Source organism: Calidris pugnax, unplaced genomic scaffold (assembly GCF_001431845.1).
Source record: "Calidris pugnax isolate Ruff unplaced genomic scaffold, ASM143184v1 scaffold273, whole genome shotgun sequence".
NCBI classification, from domain to species: domain Eukaryota; kingdom Metazoa; phylum Chordata; class Aves; order Charadriiformes; family Scolopacidae; genus Calidris; species Calidris pugnax.
The window spans coordinates 4,711,991-4,725,802 of NW_015094508.1; the positions used below are offsets into that span (position 1 = coordinate 4,711,991).

Sequence of the window (13,812 nt, forward strand, 5' to 3'; positions counted from 1 at the left end):
GGAAAAAAAAAAAAAAAAAGAAAAAAATGTTCTGAGGGAAGCAGGAGCTTCCTTTGTGCCTTTAGCACTTCTAAAGGCCATGATTTCTTCCAACAGCACCTCTGTATGCCAGACTTTCAGTGGTCAAACCCTGAGGAACTCAACATTATGCTACATAAGATTAACCAAGAAACCTTTCACACACACAAAAATAAAGGTGTTATGAAACAGTAATTGACAGATTACCCAGATCTAATGGGTGATTGATGTCTCTGGCATGACTAGGATCACAGTCAAAAGCAGAAAAGAACCAGCTTGAGTAAAATCTTCATCACTAGAGGATAATGAAGGGAGAAATCGCTAGCTGTAGAGTCAGAGGCAAGAACACAGTTGCATGATACAACGTGTACCTACTCACTTCAGTACATGCTTAGACAGTGTAACCCACATAAAAAACAAGAAAAACAAAAACAACACATCCAGAGAAGACTGAAGGAACAATGAGAGAAGTCAAATGCAAAGGTTCCCAAAAAATTAAGCCAAGCGGACACTGAACAGCTTTCTATAGCTTCTAATGCTTTTAAGAAGAAACAAAGGGACTTAACTTCATAATGTTAAGTTTACAGGGTTTAAACACACAATGACAGTAAACATTATTTAAATCACCTTTATGGGTACACGGTTTACCTGCAATACTTAGTTAGACAAGACGGCCAATTAAAAAAAAATCCTTATATAATCTAAAAAAGTAAAAATAGCAAATGCAATTTGTCATTTTACTCCTGTTATATCTGGTGTTTCCTGTCCGCTGAATTAAGACAGCAATTGAAGCTTCTAGGAAGAAACCCCTTCCTATTTAAGATCTCACCTCCCTACCAAAAATAGTTATTTACAGGCATATTAGTATTGTTACATAAATATTTTAAAAGTATATGACTGCGTATATCTCTATATAGCAATTTCTACACAAGATTCCAAATTAATGATTTCACAGTAGCTTTTAAGCAACATTTCGAGATTCAAATGCTGACTTGGTACAGAATCTATAAAACTAAAACAGTATTCACATCCAATAAATAATAATAAAAATAATAAAAACATAGATATCCTAACGAAAAAAAAATAAAAAACCACATACCCCAACAATTCTTTTCATAGCATCCAGCTTTGCAGAATCTTTACTGCTTTCCAACATTTGCTTTAGGTCTTCATTTCTAAGGTAGAAACACAGTAAAGCATCAATTAGAAAAAGAAAACATAAAACCAGAAGACCATTTTTATATTCTTGCATCAACTCAGCAACTTAAGGGGAAGCACTGCTCCTTCTTACCCACTTTTAAATCATATTTATTAACATGCTGGCGTAGTACAATAAAGTGTTTAGCAAAAGAATGTATCAGATTCCAACCATAATGCAAGCCCATGCAACTTTTGTCTGCTGTTTGCTGAATCTTGTCTGGCAGGTTGAAGACTTCAGGCAAAAGAAGAGCTCATTTGAACCAAGAACTCATTCGCTCCTCCCTTTCCCCCCAGCGAGGGTCGGCCAGATGTAATAGCTTGAGGTTGACAAGTTTGTATAGAATCAGCTTACATAAATCACTAAAATGCCCAGGAGTAGACTTCAATATGGGCTGCATTTCAATGAGAATCAAGTATATAACTTTATGTTTTCATCTGTCTTTCTAGACTGTAAATTGCTATCTCCTGTCCTCAGGATTAAAAGCCCCAGATCTGCAGTGTATCTATTCTACATGCCATAATATTAAGATAGACCAATGATTAGCCACATATAGTTTCCAAGCACATTTCACAGCTGAAATAAAATTCTCACACAAAAATATTAAGTCAATAAGGACGTTCTCTCACAGATATGACTTCTCATTAGCCACCAGTGATAAGAAATCTCACCCCGCTTGGCTTTTTAAGATGCAAAGAGATCACAGCCTAACTGCATTTATAAACCCCTGAAAGTTTACAAAAAAAAAAAAAGATTTTTTTGAAGAAATAATGTTTTGTACTGTCTCTATTTTTTAGTACTTGAACAATCTAAAGTAAACTATGGCTCAAGAAGAGACACCTACAATACTCCAAAGAACTCTGAAAAATTCCCAAGTTTACAAATTCTGTGAGCTTTCACATAGCGAAGGGTAACATAGAAATCCAGACAGGATTTCAAAAGTGAATGCAAAACCTAGGTATATTCTGATTTATTACTGCCCTCAGAATTTCAGATGGGGAGAAAAAGAAGAGGTTTAAGCCAAAGCCAGAATAAATTAAAATGAGACAAAAATGTTGTCACCCATCTCTTCATAAGCCTTTAAATAGCATTTTTCCTACTTGCAAAGGAACTCGCAAAATGTGATCACCTAGTTCTCATATAACTGGTAGGAGGATGCTTTGGTTCTTTGGCACAACCAACAAAGCAATTACATTTCAAAAAAGTTAGCATCTGACTAAAGAATCAAAGAGTGTTGCATGAATAAGACATAGTAGCAACTGCTTAAGATTCAAATCATACCTAATAAAATAAATAACAAAAAAGCTAACATGAAAAAATAAGAATACATCAACAAAATTTGCAAGTGAAAAAGTAGAAAATGTGGAAAACATAATTTGAACTTGAGGATCAAGTAGCAAAAATGGAGGAAGTTACACATGCTGAAGACCGCTTCCCCGAAGCTGGAAATGACAAAAGTAATCACAGAATGAGCATGAGTTACCAGAGTAATAAATACAAATTAAGAAGGCAAAAGGTGAATTTAAGATGTGAAGACAAAAGTATTTAATGAATAAATGTACTTCTAACTGCTTATAGAAAATATTCTATCACACATTTCAAATTAAAACATTTTGAAGTGTTAATAAGGAAGATAGAAACCAGATAAATTAAGACACAAAGACCTGCTTACAGTCAGCCTTGCTTCCCTAAGAGAAAAGCAGCAGGAGGGGAAAAAACGAAAAATAGGAGAAGACCACATGTTCTTGACGAATCCATTCGGAAATTAACTGTTACATGAAAAGATGAAATTTTTTTTCTTTTCTAACAAATTCTAATCCAGGATTAGCAAGCATTAGATACTTACAGAGTAAAATACTGCTCCATACATTCATATGGATCAGCAGCAGCAAGACTTTTTTCTTCTACAGTTAGATATGGCTTCAGTGTAACCTCAAAGTTTTGCCCTTTAAGAGCAGATTTAATAGTGCAAGACACTTCAATTATTTTACCCAGCATTGTAGAATTCCGTTCCATTCTTTTAAGTACAGTATTTAAAAAAAAAAAAAAGATGACTGCATTCAACCAAGCTTGCCTGCTGAGACTGAAGTCTACTCAAAGAAAGCAAATCTTATTAAGTAACAGGATACCCGCTCCCTTGCTGTTTTAACTTCCAGAAACAAATATCCTACGCAGATTTCAAAGGTCATTTCCCTCCAAAAACAACTCTTATCAGCAGCCTCAATGAATAATGGGAAAGCCAAATGCATTTCAGTTTTTCATAATATAGTTTATGGTACAGTATAAAAATATTTTCATCGTGACAGGATTGAGAAGATTTTAGGGAATTTCAATCCTTAAGTAAAATCCCTCAAAACAGAAATCATAAATGCAAGCTTTACACTGCAGTTCATGTTTCTATATTCATTAGTTATTCTGAAGTGACAGTTCTTCAGTACACAGTGTTAGACAAATAATTTCTTTATCACTTATGTCCACCTGCCAGGAGCTCAGGAAAATGCAAGCAACCCCGCAGCTGCATCAAAACCTTTGCCTCTCCCTGCTAAAATTTCGAGAGTAATTTTAGCCTTACAGAGTCATATTATAGATGACTGAAATACAAGCTTAATTATTTCAGCAGCAAAACCAGGTTTAAAGAATTCTAATCTTACAGTTCACAAATAATATGGAGCTATACAAAGAAGGACAGTAATGGTCCTAACACCACTAGGTGGAAAAAAAACCTTTGTAAGGGTAAACATTGTCTCCAAGTCCATTTTCACTGAGAGGAAGAAGTAGTAAAATTATTTTCTGAGAAGGAAAAAGAAAAATCAAAAAGATTTCCACCTGCCTGCCGCCATATCTAATAAAGCACTGAGGTTCCCCTGAGTTCCTAAGTTATAGTCCAGTGTCTTAACCACTATATAACACAGCCCCACTGTCTTAAAAAGTTGCCACTTGAAAGCACTGGTATGGGCTATAATTAGAAATATTATCACAGTATCAGACTGGTAAGGGTTGGAAGGGACCTCTGGAGATCATCTCGTCCAACCCCCATGCCAAAGCAGTATCACCTAGAGCAGGCTGGACAGGAACCCATCCAGGAGAGTTTTGAATGTCTCCAGAGAAGGAGACTTCACAATCTCTATGGGCAGCCTGTTCCGGGGCTCTGTCACCCCCAAAGTAAAGAAGTTTTTCCTCACATTGAGATGGAAGTTCCTGTGTTCCAGTTTGTCCCCACTGTCCCTTGTCAGGTCACCGGGCACCACTGGAAAGAGTCTGGCTCCATCCTCTTGGCAGCAGCCCTTTACATATTTATAAGCATTGATGAGGTCCCCTCTCAGTCTTCTCCAGGATAAACAGCTGAAAGACCTGGGTGTCTAAGAGAGATGCTTCAGTCCCTTGATCATCCTTGTAGCCCTCTGCTGGACTCTTCCCAGTAACTCCTTGTCTTTCTTGAACTGGGGAGCCCAGAACAGGACACAGTACTCCACATGTGGCCTCACCAGGGCAGAGTAGACAGGCAGGGTTACCTCCCTCAACCTGCTGGCAATGCGCTAAGGCACCCCAGGAGATCACTGGCCTTCTTGGCCACTAGAGCACATTGCTGGCTCATGGTCAGTTTGTCCACCAGGACAACTAAAACTGGCATCTTGCTCAGATTAAGACTACGATTTCTGATTCTGTCAAGCAACATTACACACTTCTACAGAAAACAAGAGAGGGTTGGCATAACTGTACATCACTAAGGTTTAAACCAACTATGTGAGTGGTAAATCCAGGCCTCTCTCTCAGTTACTTTGTCTTCTCAAAGGAACTATCACAAACCTTTAGCCACACTAAAATACTAATCCATAATCTGAGGCATATTATTTGCCACTGCACCTACATATTCTAAAAAACTGTTGTTAAGAGAACACTTATTCTGCCCTGATAAGATATACATTTATTATATCTCCTATTCTTTTTAGCAACACTGTAAGATGAAACCCATAAATTCTCAGCATTTGCTACAGTTCTGATGTATCCAGTTACTGAAAGAAATCATTCACTATTCATAAAGCTTTCTCTGTAAAAAGCAGAAGTTTTGTAAGTATCAAAACTGCAACCAAAGCCCAGCTGGCAATGGAACAATAACTCTTTAGCTACAAAAACTTTACACCTGTAAGTTTATCAGCCTGTTGTTTTACAAAATAAGAATTTAATTATGATTCTCCATGCCGTCTGTATACCCCAAAACCCAGAGCAGTTTTAATCAGTCTAAGAAAGGGAAAAGAATTTCAAACAAACAAACTCATGGTGCAACAGAGACTCTTCATATACAAGGAGAGTGTTGTGTTACTTGCAAGGTAAGTCTTGAAAGTACTGCAAGATGGGATTGAGAGCAGCCCTGCCAAGGAGGACGTGGGTGTCCTGGTGGATGATAAGCCAGACATGAGCCAACAACGTATGCCTGAAGCCCAGAGAGGCAACCGCATCCTGAGTTGAAAAGAAGTGTGGCCAGCAGGTCAAGGGAGGCAATTTGTCCTTCTACTGTGCTCTGCTGAGACCCCACCTGGAGTACTGTGTCCAGCTCTGGGGCCCTCAGCACAGGAAGGACATGGCCCTGTTGGAACAGTTTCAGATAAGGAGAAATGATCAGAGGGCAGGAGCACCTCTCCTGTGACGAAAGGCTCAGAGTTGGGATTGTTCAGCTTGGAGAAGAGAAGGCTTCAGGGAGACCTTATAGCAGCCTTTCAGTACGTCAAAGGGGTTTATAAGTAATATGAGGACAAACACTTTAGTAGGGCTTGTAGCAATAGGATAAGGGGTAATGGCTTTAAACTAAAAGAGGGCAGATTCATTCTAGATACAAGGAAGAAGTTTTATACAATGAGGGTAGCAAGACACTGAAACGGGTTGCCCAGACTGATGGTAGATGCTCCATCCCTGGAAACATTCAAGGTCAGATTGGACAGGGCTCTGAACAACCTGATCTAGTTGAAGATGTTCTTGCTTACTGCCGGGGTGTTGGACTAGAAGACCTTTAAAGAAACATTTGGGTTTGAAGAGACCTATGATTCTAAGATACAGGAAAAGGTAAACAAATCCACTGCAGGGGAGGAAGCATGTTTCACCAGTTCTGATATTATGGACCCACCTGTTACAGAACAAGAGATACAGAAGTCCCATTCAACAGAATTCTAATAATGCATTTCTTGTTTTAAGTTCTCCATCCACTGCACACTTTTAGTTACATCACACCAACTGCATTGTTCTTGTGTTCAAAGTCTTTAGGAGACTTCAGTCCAGATGACATACTTTTAACCACAGCACACTAAGATTTTATTTTTTTGCTTGCAGCACAGCAAAATGGTCCAACATGGAGTTCAAAATACTGTGAATATTATGAGGTTTAAAGTGGAAAATTCACACTGACAGAGCACCTTACCCTTTGATTTTGACACCACAGTAGCACTGAAGCCTTATGGAAGGTCCCATGTCCCCCCGCAAAATTAAAAAAATATATATAAAAAATGAATAGAAAAGATCTGTTTTACATTTTACTGGCACTGCAAAATCCTTAAAATAAACTGGCTTAGTCTAGCTCAGGCTATTGCATAAGTTCTAAACAAGTTTAAATTTAACACTTAAAGAGAAACTATAAATTTATTTCAGAGCCATTAACATGGAAGCTAAAACAGCAGCAAGTACATGCTGCAATTCAAGATTATTTTGGTTTTGATGTGGGGTCCTCCTCTACTAGGAAATTAAGAAATCTAAACTTCACTGTGTTTGATTCTATACCACAAACTGTTTGAATGACATCTTGTGGTGTTATTCAGTATTGCCATCCTCTTCCATTATAAGACTACTTATATTTATTGCCAATTCACAAGACCAGCATAGAATTCAACTATTATTTCAAGGGAGATTCAAATCATTTGGCTATGAGTGTAGCTGTACTGTGGTTTAAAGAGAAATTGAGATAAAAAAAGAATCTCTTTCCTTTTCAGCTACCCCTAATTTTTCAATCTGAGAAGGAAACATACTACCCAGAAAGCAAATTTTTAAAGGACAGACAGCAGAAATGTAAGGAAAATCAGGATAACTATAGTTAGCATCCTGAAGGCTGAAAGCAACAGAGAAGAACATGACCGGTTACAATCTGACCAGCAACATAATTTAACTCATTTAATGATTGCTTTGCCCATAGCCATCTGGATGGTTTAGGTACAAACTCATCCTTCTCAGTGAGGAAACATAGAGAAAAGTGCATCTTCCTTGTTTTCTGTCGAGAAACTATAGTATCTGAACAATGCTTGAGCAACTCAGTGCATGAACACCTGTAAGTTGCTGCTACCTCCAACATCAAAGCAGATATGTAAGCAACCTGCATTTCAAAAGCTCTAACCAGATGGCAGTTAGTATGACAAAACAGTCTGAAACCCTTTCTGGAGAGGACTGATTTGATGTACAATTATCTGTTGTCAGTAGTTATACACACTACTTCACCCAGCAACAGGAAAGGTCTGAAAGGATGAAAAGTACTTATCTTGCAAACCCATTGCACACAACCTATTCTGATAGTGCCCACACCTCTGATGCAGCAAGGAAGCTTCTGTGAGAGGCAAAACAAACAAACAAATTTCCTTGGTGGCAGAGATCAGTATCCTGAAGGCTGAAAAAGTGGCATCTGAGGTGGTGGCATCAGTTCAGGGGGTTTATCAATTTACAGACTGTCTTGAGGCCAGTGATCAGAATTTGCAGACATTTGCAGATCGCTTTCCAGCATTTGAGAGTTGTGAAGGGATTATAGTAAAGTGAGAAGCAATATTTCCAGCTTTCTTGAAAATGGTGGGAAGAGGCTTCTTTTAAAGATCATCTCAAAGGTGGTGCTGTCACTGCTAGAACCTACAACAGTGTTAGTATATTTATATACATGTCAACAACATTCCAGAAAAACTGTTAAAGAGCATTACAAAGTTGTTCATCCTCTAGCAGGATGCCAAAAAAAAAACCAGAACTTTTTTGGCATATAAAGATTTCTCAAAGTAAGAAAACCTCCACAGGGTTGCATAGCAAGAATACTCTTCAGAACAGCAGCCCTAAGAAAATCTGGAATTTCTTTCAAGTGTCAGCCTTATGTTATAACGGTGTTACAGAAACATATTTTTAATGCCATCCAAGATGCAGATCATAACAAGTGTCTAAGGCAAACATATGACAACATAATAAATATGCAGAAATCACAGTAAAGACCTCAAACTATAAAACTTGCCTGAGGAAATAAAAAAGCCTCAAAAAATTTAATTACTACATTGCAGAGAATCACAGCAAATCAACAGTTCATTGCTTGCATCCTCATATGTGCCAAGTGCATGGCAATAAGAATATATTCACTGCGTGTCACTTCCCATCAGATCTGACCAATTTCAGCTGGAGAAGTGCTCCGTAACAGTATGCCCATGTTCATATATTGCATTTAGTTCTCATGCTGGTCCTGACTACAAGGTTCAGGTTTTATCTTGTAGAGTCATCAGTTCACCCAAACCATTCATCTTTGCTGGCTTGTACATCCTTCCGAAGCTGGCGTATCACCATATCAGTGGGCATAGAGCCATTACAACAGATGGGGAAAGAAAGTCCTTGTGCCAATGAGCTAGTGCATGCACCAAGTTCGAGTATTAGGGCTGGAGTCTCCTCCAAGAATTTCACAAATGGCAGTCTACGTACAAGCTTTCCATGACTGGTTGAACCGGATATGCCAAGGCAAAACTAGATCAATTTAAGACTCCAACAACATCTCTGGCAGCTGTTGAAAGCAAGTTTTTAGCTCTGATGAATTTGGAAAAGTCTTCCGCACAGAGAATTGGGGAATAAGTATCTTAATGAAATCACCACCTTAGATCAGCTTTCTGCAAAACAGGTTTGTGCAAATCTCAGCAAAAAAAAAAAAAAAAAAAAGGTTTGCAGCCCTGCTGAGATTTCTGATGAATAGCTCAACAGAATGCATAAGCCAGATCTGCAGGAAAAAAAAGTCTAATAAATTACAAATGCATTTTGCTTGGCAGGAATGCAGTTTAAAGATGCAAATCAGTAAAGCTGAAAATGCATGTTATAACTTTTGCCATCTGCTTCAATACTGCACTTATCAATTGGTATCTACTGATGTTACTCATGCGGTTCACCTGTAAGTTTTTACAACAGTTAGTTCTCTTGCTGAAATTGTATAATTTCCAAGAACCAAAATTTATTATATCTTAATATTACATACAGGTAAATTTTGTTTAAAGTACAATTAATATAGATTAAAATCCTCTGTCCACCTGCAATTAACTGTAAGCAGTAATAGCTGCACCCTAACGTATGCAATTAACATGGATTCTGTGTTACTATCTAATTATTTCTCCAGGTTTCCTTAAGAGGTGGAATGTGCTTCGACTTTTCATCCCTCTACATAGAACAACAGTACATAGTGTAACCATAAAAATATCTTTTTTTTTGGTGATGTGCATCAAACGGTATCTCTCTACACTATAAATATGATTTTGACAGTCTTCCAAGTAGGTAGTGCTCATTTCATGGATTCCATCAATCTAGACCATGGAGAAATAGCTTGAGGTCCACATGCTGGATTCAGCTTGCCCAAAACATTTACGCGACCCCTGCGCTCTTACCAATTTTCTTCTGCAAATTCCTGTTATGGGCAAAGACTTGTCTACAGACCATTTCCATTATTCTGGTGGCCCTGATTCTTTTGTCTTCTTTTTCAGACACGTGGGGCGCATACATGTGAATGACATACATCTGGACCATATCGAGTGACCTATGTCTGGAACGTAACCAGCTCACAGACAAGTGTCAGAGCAAATGAACACACAAATAAATTCCTAATTTGTAACTATACAAGTTATATAAAGGAATACCACACATGTCAACTCACATGACTCGCATAGAAAAGGGAGAGAGAAAGGAGAGGAACAGGCATCTCCAGCAATGTAAGGCTTTAGACTGACTCATCTCAGGTACAAGTTTAATTATTGAGTTATTGAGATATTTAACAGGACGAACACAAAGTTTCCATCCCCTGAACACAAGATCCACATACATACCAAATAGGCAAGTTATATATTGCCTCTTTAGTAACGATTCAATACTCGCAGAAAAAGCTAGCCCCAACCTCATATGTCTGTTGTGAAATCTCTTATTAGAGAACAGTCTCAGTTTGGTCAAAAACAGCAAGAAAACAGCTTCTTATGTATATAATAATTTATATAATAGAGTAGAAATACTGCTTCCTTTCCACGCTTCTTTTGTCACGGACATTTACACAACTACCTGGTAGAAGCAGACCAAAGTTGTATTTTTACAATCTCTATTTTTTCTCACTGCATTTGATCCATATAATATATTAACTAATAAGAAACATTATTTGCACATGATGCATGCAACTTACTGCACTCTGTTTATATTAAGGTAACTGTTTATTTCAGTGATTACTTCCTCTTTATTGATCTTCTAACAGTCAAACTTTCCACTTACTTAGGTTTAAGATGTCACCATGACAGAAGTCTCAAGGCACTGAGATATTTTCAATCATGATAGCATGTGTCTCAACCAAACTACAACACTAACATGCCGAGAAAATGCTAAATTCATTAACTGAATTGAAGATTCTATTTGCAATTGAAAGTTAATGAATAAATCATAGATTTGCTAAAGGTAAAAAGGCAGCTTTAGCAGGAGAATAAGACATGGGCTTTTGACACCAAGGAATGCTCAGAACTTTCCCATAATAAGTACTTCAGCTGAGTATTTCTACCAAAATTCTAAAAACAGAACAAATAATTTCTATTAGGTCAACTTTAGAGTTCAGATTTAAGTCTACTGACACTCATTTGTGCATCTGTGTGGAAATTGTCACAGGTCATTCTGTATAAACAATACTGTAAGACTGAAAAGAAGCTATTCTAATAAACAATTTGCTTACTTCAGAAGCATTTTGGCTTACTTACTTCATCTTCATGACAAAGAGAAGACAGACAAAGAAACAAGACTGGACATTTTTAATGAAAGTGTTTACAATAATATTTATACTTTAACCACATCATATTGTTCAGATTAACTGGAAAGAGCCAAGTGTAGGCATCTGGTCCAACAGTTAGTTGCTAGAGCAACATTCTGGGCTGTGATATTATGTGTCTGAGAGGAAGTACTTCTTGTATCATCAGTAGGTCTAAGGAAGAACCCCTCTTCCTCATCAACAAAAAAAGTTTGTGAAGTACTGAAACATCACAATGATATGGGACACAAGCATAGCTAAGATCATAATCAGCACTGTTGAGTAACAAGAGTCAGCCAACAAACTCTGAAAAGCCATAACAGTAACTTTATTTTCACCAGTGGAAATATCCCCAGACTTTAACAGGCAAGATGTAGAGACACATCTTGCACTTCTCTGTATGCCCAGTAGAGAGGGATCTGGTCTGCCCAGTGTAAAGAACACAAAACAAACCACCAAAAGATACAATATCCTCCATCTAGGCTACAGTCCCTGTTACAAGAGGATTTCCATTTCATCTCTAAGGAAAGGAAATCTTGTTTGCTTCTAAATAAGGATTTTTTTGGGCTATTACTGGAGTGGACTATATGACATACACAGTATATCCTTGTATGCATTTTCCAAACTGCAACACAGTCTGCGTTTCTAACCCTCGCTTGCAGTCCAGTGCCTTTTTCACACCACCCAAGTTTCATAATCTTCACTGCACAGTGTCTGTTCCTCAATTATCCAGTCTATGTTCAGAGTTTACCCTCAGAGGCCTGAATCGTGGATAACTTCCTATTTCAACAAGAACTTGTTTGTCAGCCAAAAAAGATCACAGAGACCAATGTCCGCCTTCCTCTCAAGCTCTTCCTTTAGAGGATGGATCTTGTCTCTCCTCCTGTAAGTTTAAGAGCAAGCCTGGAAGAGCAATTAATTAATAAGGCATGCATGCATATCACAAACTATACAGGTTCTTCCATATTGAAAGACAATCACATACATACATGTGTACAAAACTTCTCAGGACCCCAGCGCTACATATCCCCCCTGACCACTGGGCAACCTCCAGTAGAATTAGTCACTTCAGCTTCCACATCTGATAAAACAGAGAGCTACACTTCACCTGCAAAACAGTCTGAAATCTAGGATTAAATGAGTTACGCAGAGAATTATGGCCGTGACCAATGACCCCCCTCTGTGGAAAAGAGGCGGCAAAACAATGGTTAAGAAATCAAGTACAAAGTTGTTTCTATGGAAGGGGACAAGAAAGGAAGAATGCAAACAACATATATTAGCTACAGGAGACAAGTCAGCAGAGGGGCATCTGTGCCAGAGCAAGGAAAATTTTATCTGGAACAGAATGAAAAAGCAAAGTATTTAGTGGAATAGCAGGGGAAGAGAAATGTGACTTGTCTGGCAAAGTGAGGAGGCCCATCAGCTGCTGTCTCACAGAGCTAAGCATCACAGTGACAGCAGCTTCACGTTGTTGTGATTTACTTTGGTGCAGCACAAAAATAAACACATCAGTCGAGGTTTCTAGAGCATGGATGTTCTCTTTGTGCAGAACAATCAAACTGCAGAAGAACTGATTGATTTTCTAATGCACATGAGACCTTAGTTTATGGTGCTTTTTATTAGTTGCTCTTGGAATAGATTTCCAATTTGTTGTAGGACACAATTCCAGCTTAGCAAACCTCTTGATCCTTCCATTTAGACACTTTTTTTTTCCTCCCCTCTCCAATTCACTTTTCCTTTAAGGAGTCGAAGGCTTCTTGTGCCGGTGCACTTTGGCTGTTTTTTTTGCCCTCCGCCATTTCCTCATTTTAACTTCTGACCAAGACACGAGACTGTCGAGACCCACTCCAAGCTGGCCACCTCACCACGATCAACTACAACTCACACAAACAGTTCTAAGCACTTTTTTTCTTTTTTTTTTTTTAAAAAAAAGATTTGAAAGCAAAACTAAACTAATGCCAGTATGGTTAGATATCAAAACTGAGGAAAAATGATAAGCAGTTTTTCAAACAAAATAACAACACAAAAAACTTTACAGACTACCCATTCCGCGATGAGGACTTCAAAGGGAAGCGAGCAAACTTTTCCAGGGAGCCATAAGGGGGTAAAAGCGGGCAACGGAGGCACCGCTTCCCCCCCACCGCCCCCGGGAGCCGCTGCGAGGCCGTGCTCGGGGCCCCCGGGCAGGATCCCGCCAGCTCAGAGCCGTCCCGGGGACCGGTCACCGCTCACCCGCCCAACAACCCGGAGCGGGACCCGCCCGGACTCTGAGGGACGGGCCGCCGCCGCTGCCCCCCCCTGTCCTGTCCCGGCCCGGGCCGCCCCCGCTTACTTCTTGGTGTCGCTGCTGAAGAGCCCGAAGGCCGCGGGAGCCGAAGGGGTCGCGGTGGACGCCGCCTCCTGCGCCAGCTCAGACGCCGCCTCTCCCCCCTGCTCGCTGTAGCTGAGCCCGTTGCCGGACATGTCGCCGCCGGTGCTCCCCGCCCGCTCCCCAAAACTTACCGGCCTGGCCCTCCCCCCGGAAGCGGAGGCGGGCACGCGCCAGCACGGCGGGGCGGGAGCGGGGTGGGGG

At 39.4% G+C, this 13,812-nt stretch overlaps 1 protein-coding gene across 1 annotated transcript in view; it reads right to left on the reverse strand.

The window, feature by feature from the left end:
* AP3B1 (adaptor-related protein complex 3, beta 1 subunit) overlaps window positions 1-13,781 on the reverse strand; it is a 157,618-nt gene extending 143,837 nt beyond the window's left edge. The window contains exons 1-2 of the mRNA XM_014965043.1: window positions 13,573-13,781; window positions 1,118-1,193 (exon numbers count right to left, since the gene is read on the reverse strand). Coding sequence (XP_014820529.1) covers window positions 1,118-1,193; window positions 13,573-13,703 — 207 coding nt within the window. The 5' untranslated portion in view covers window positions 13,704-13,781. The remainder of the gene's footprint in view (window positions 1-1,117; window positions 1,194-13,572) is intronic.
* Between the last annotated feature and the right edge of the window lie 31 nt (window positions 13,782-13,812).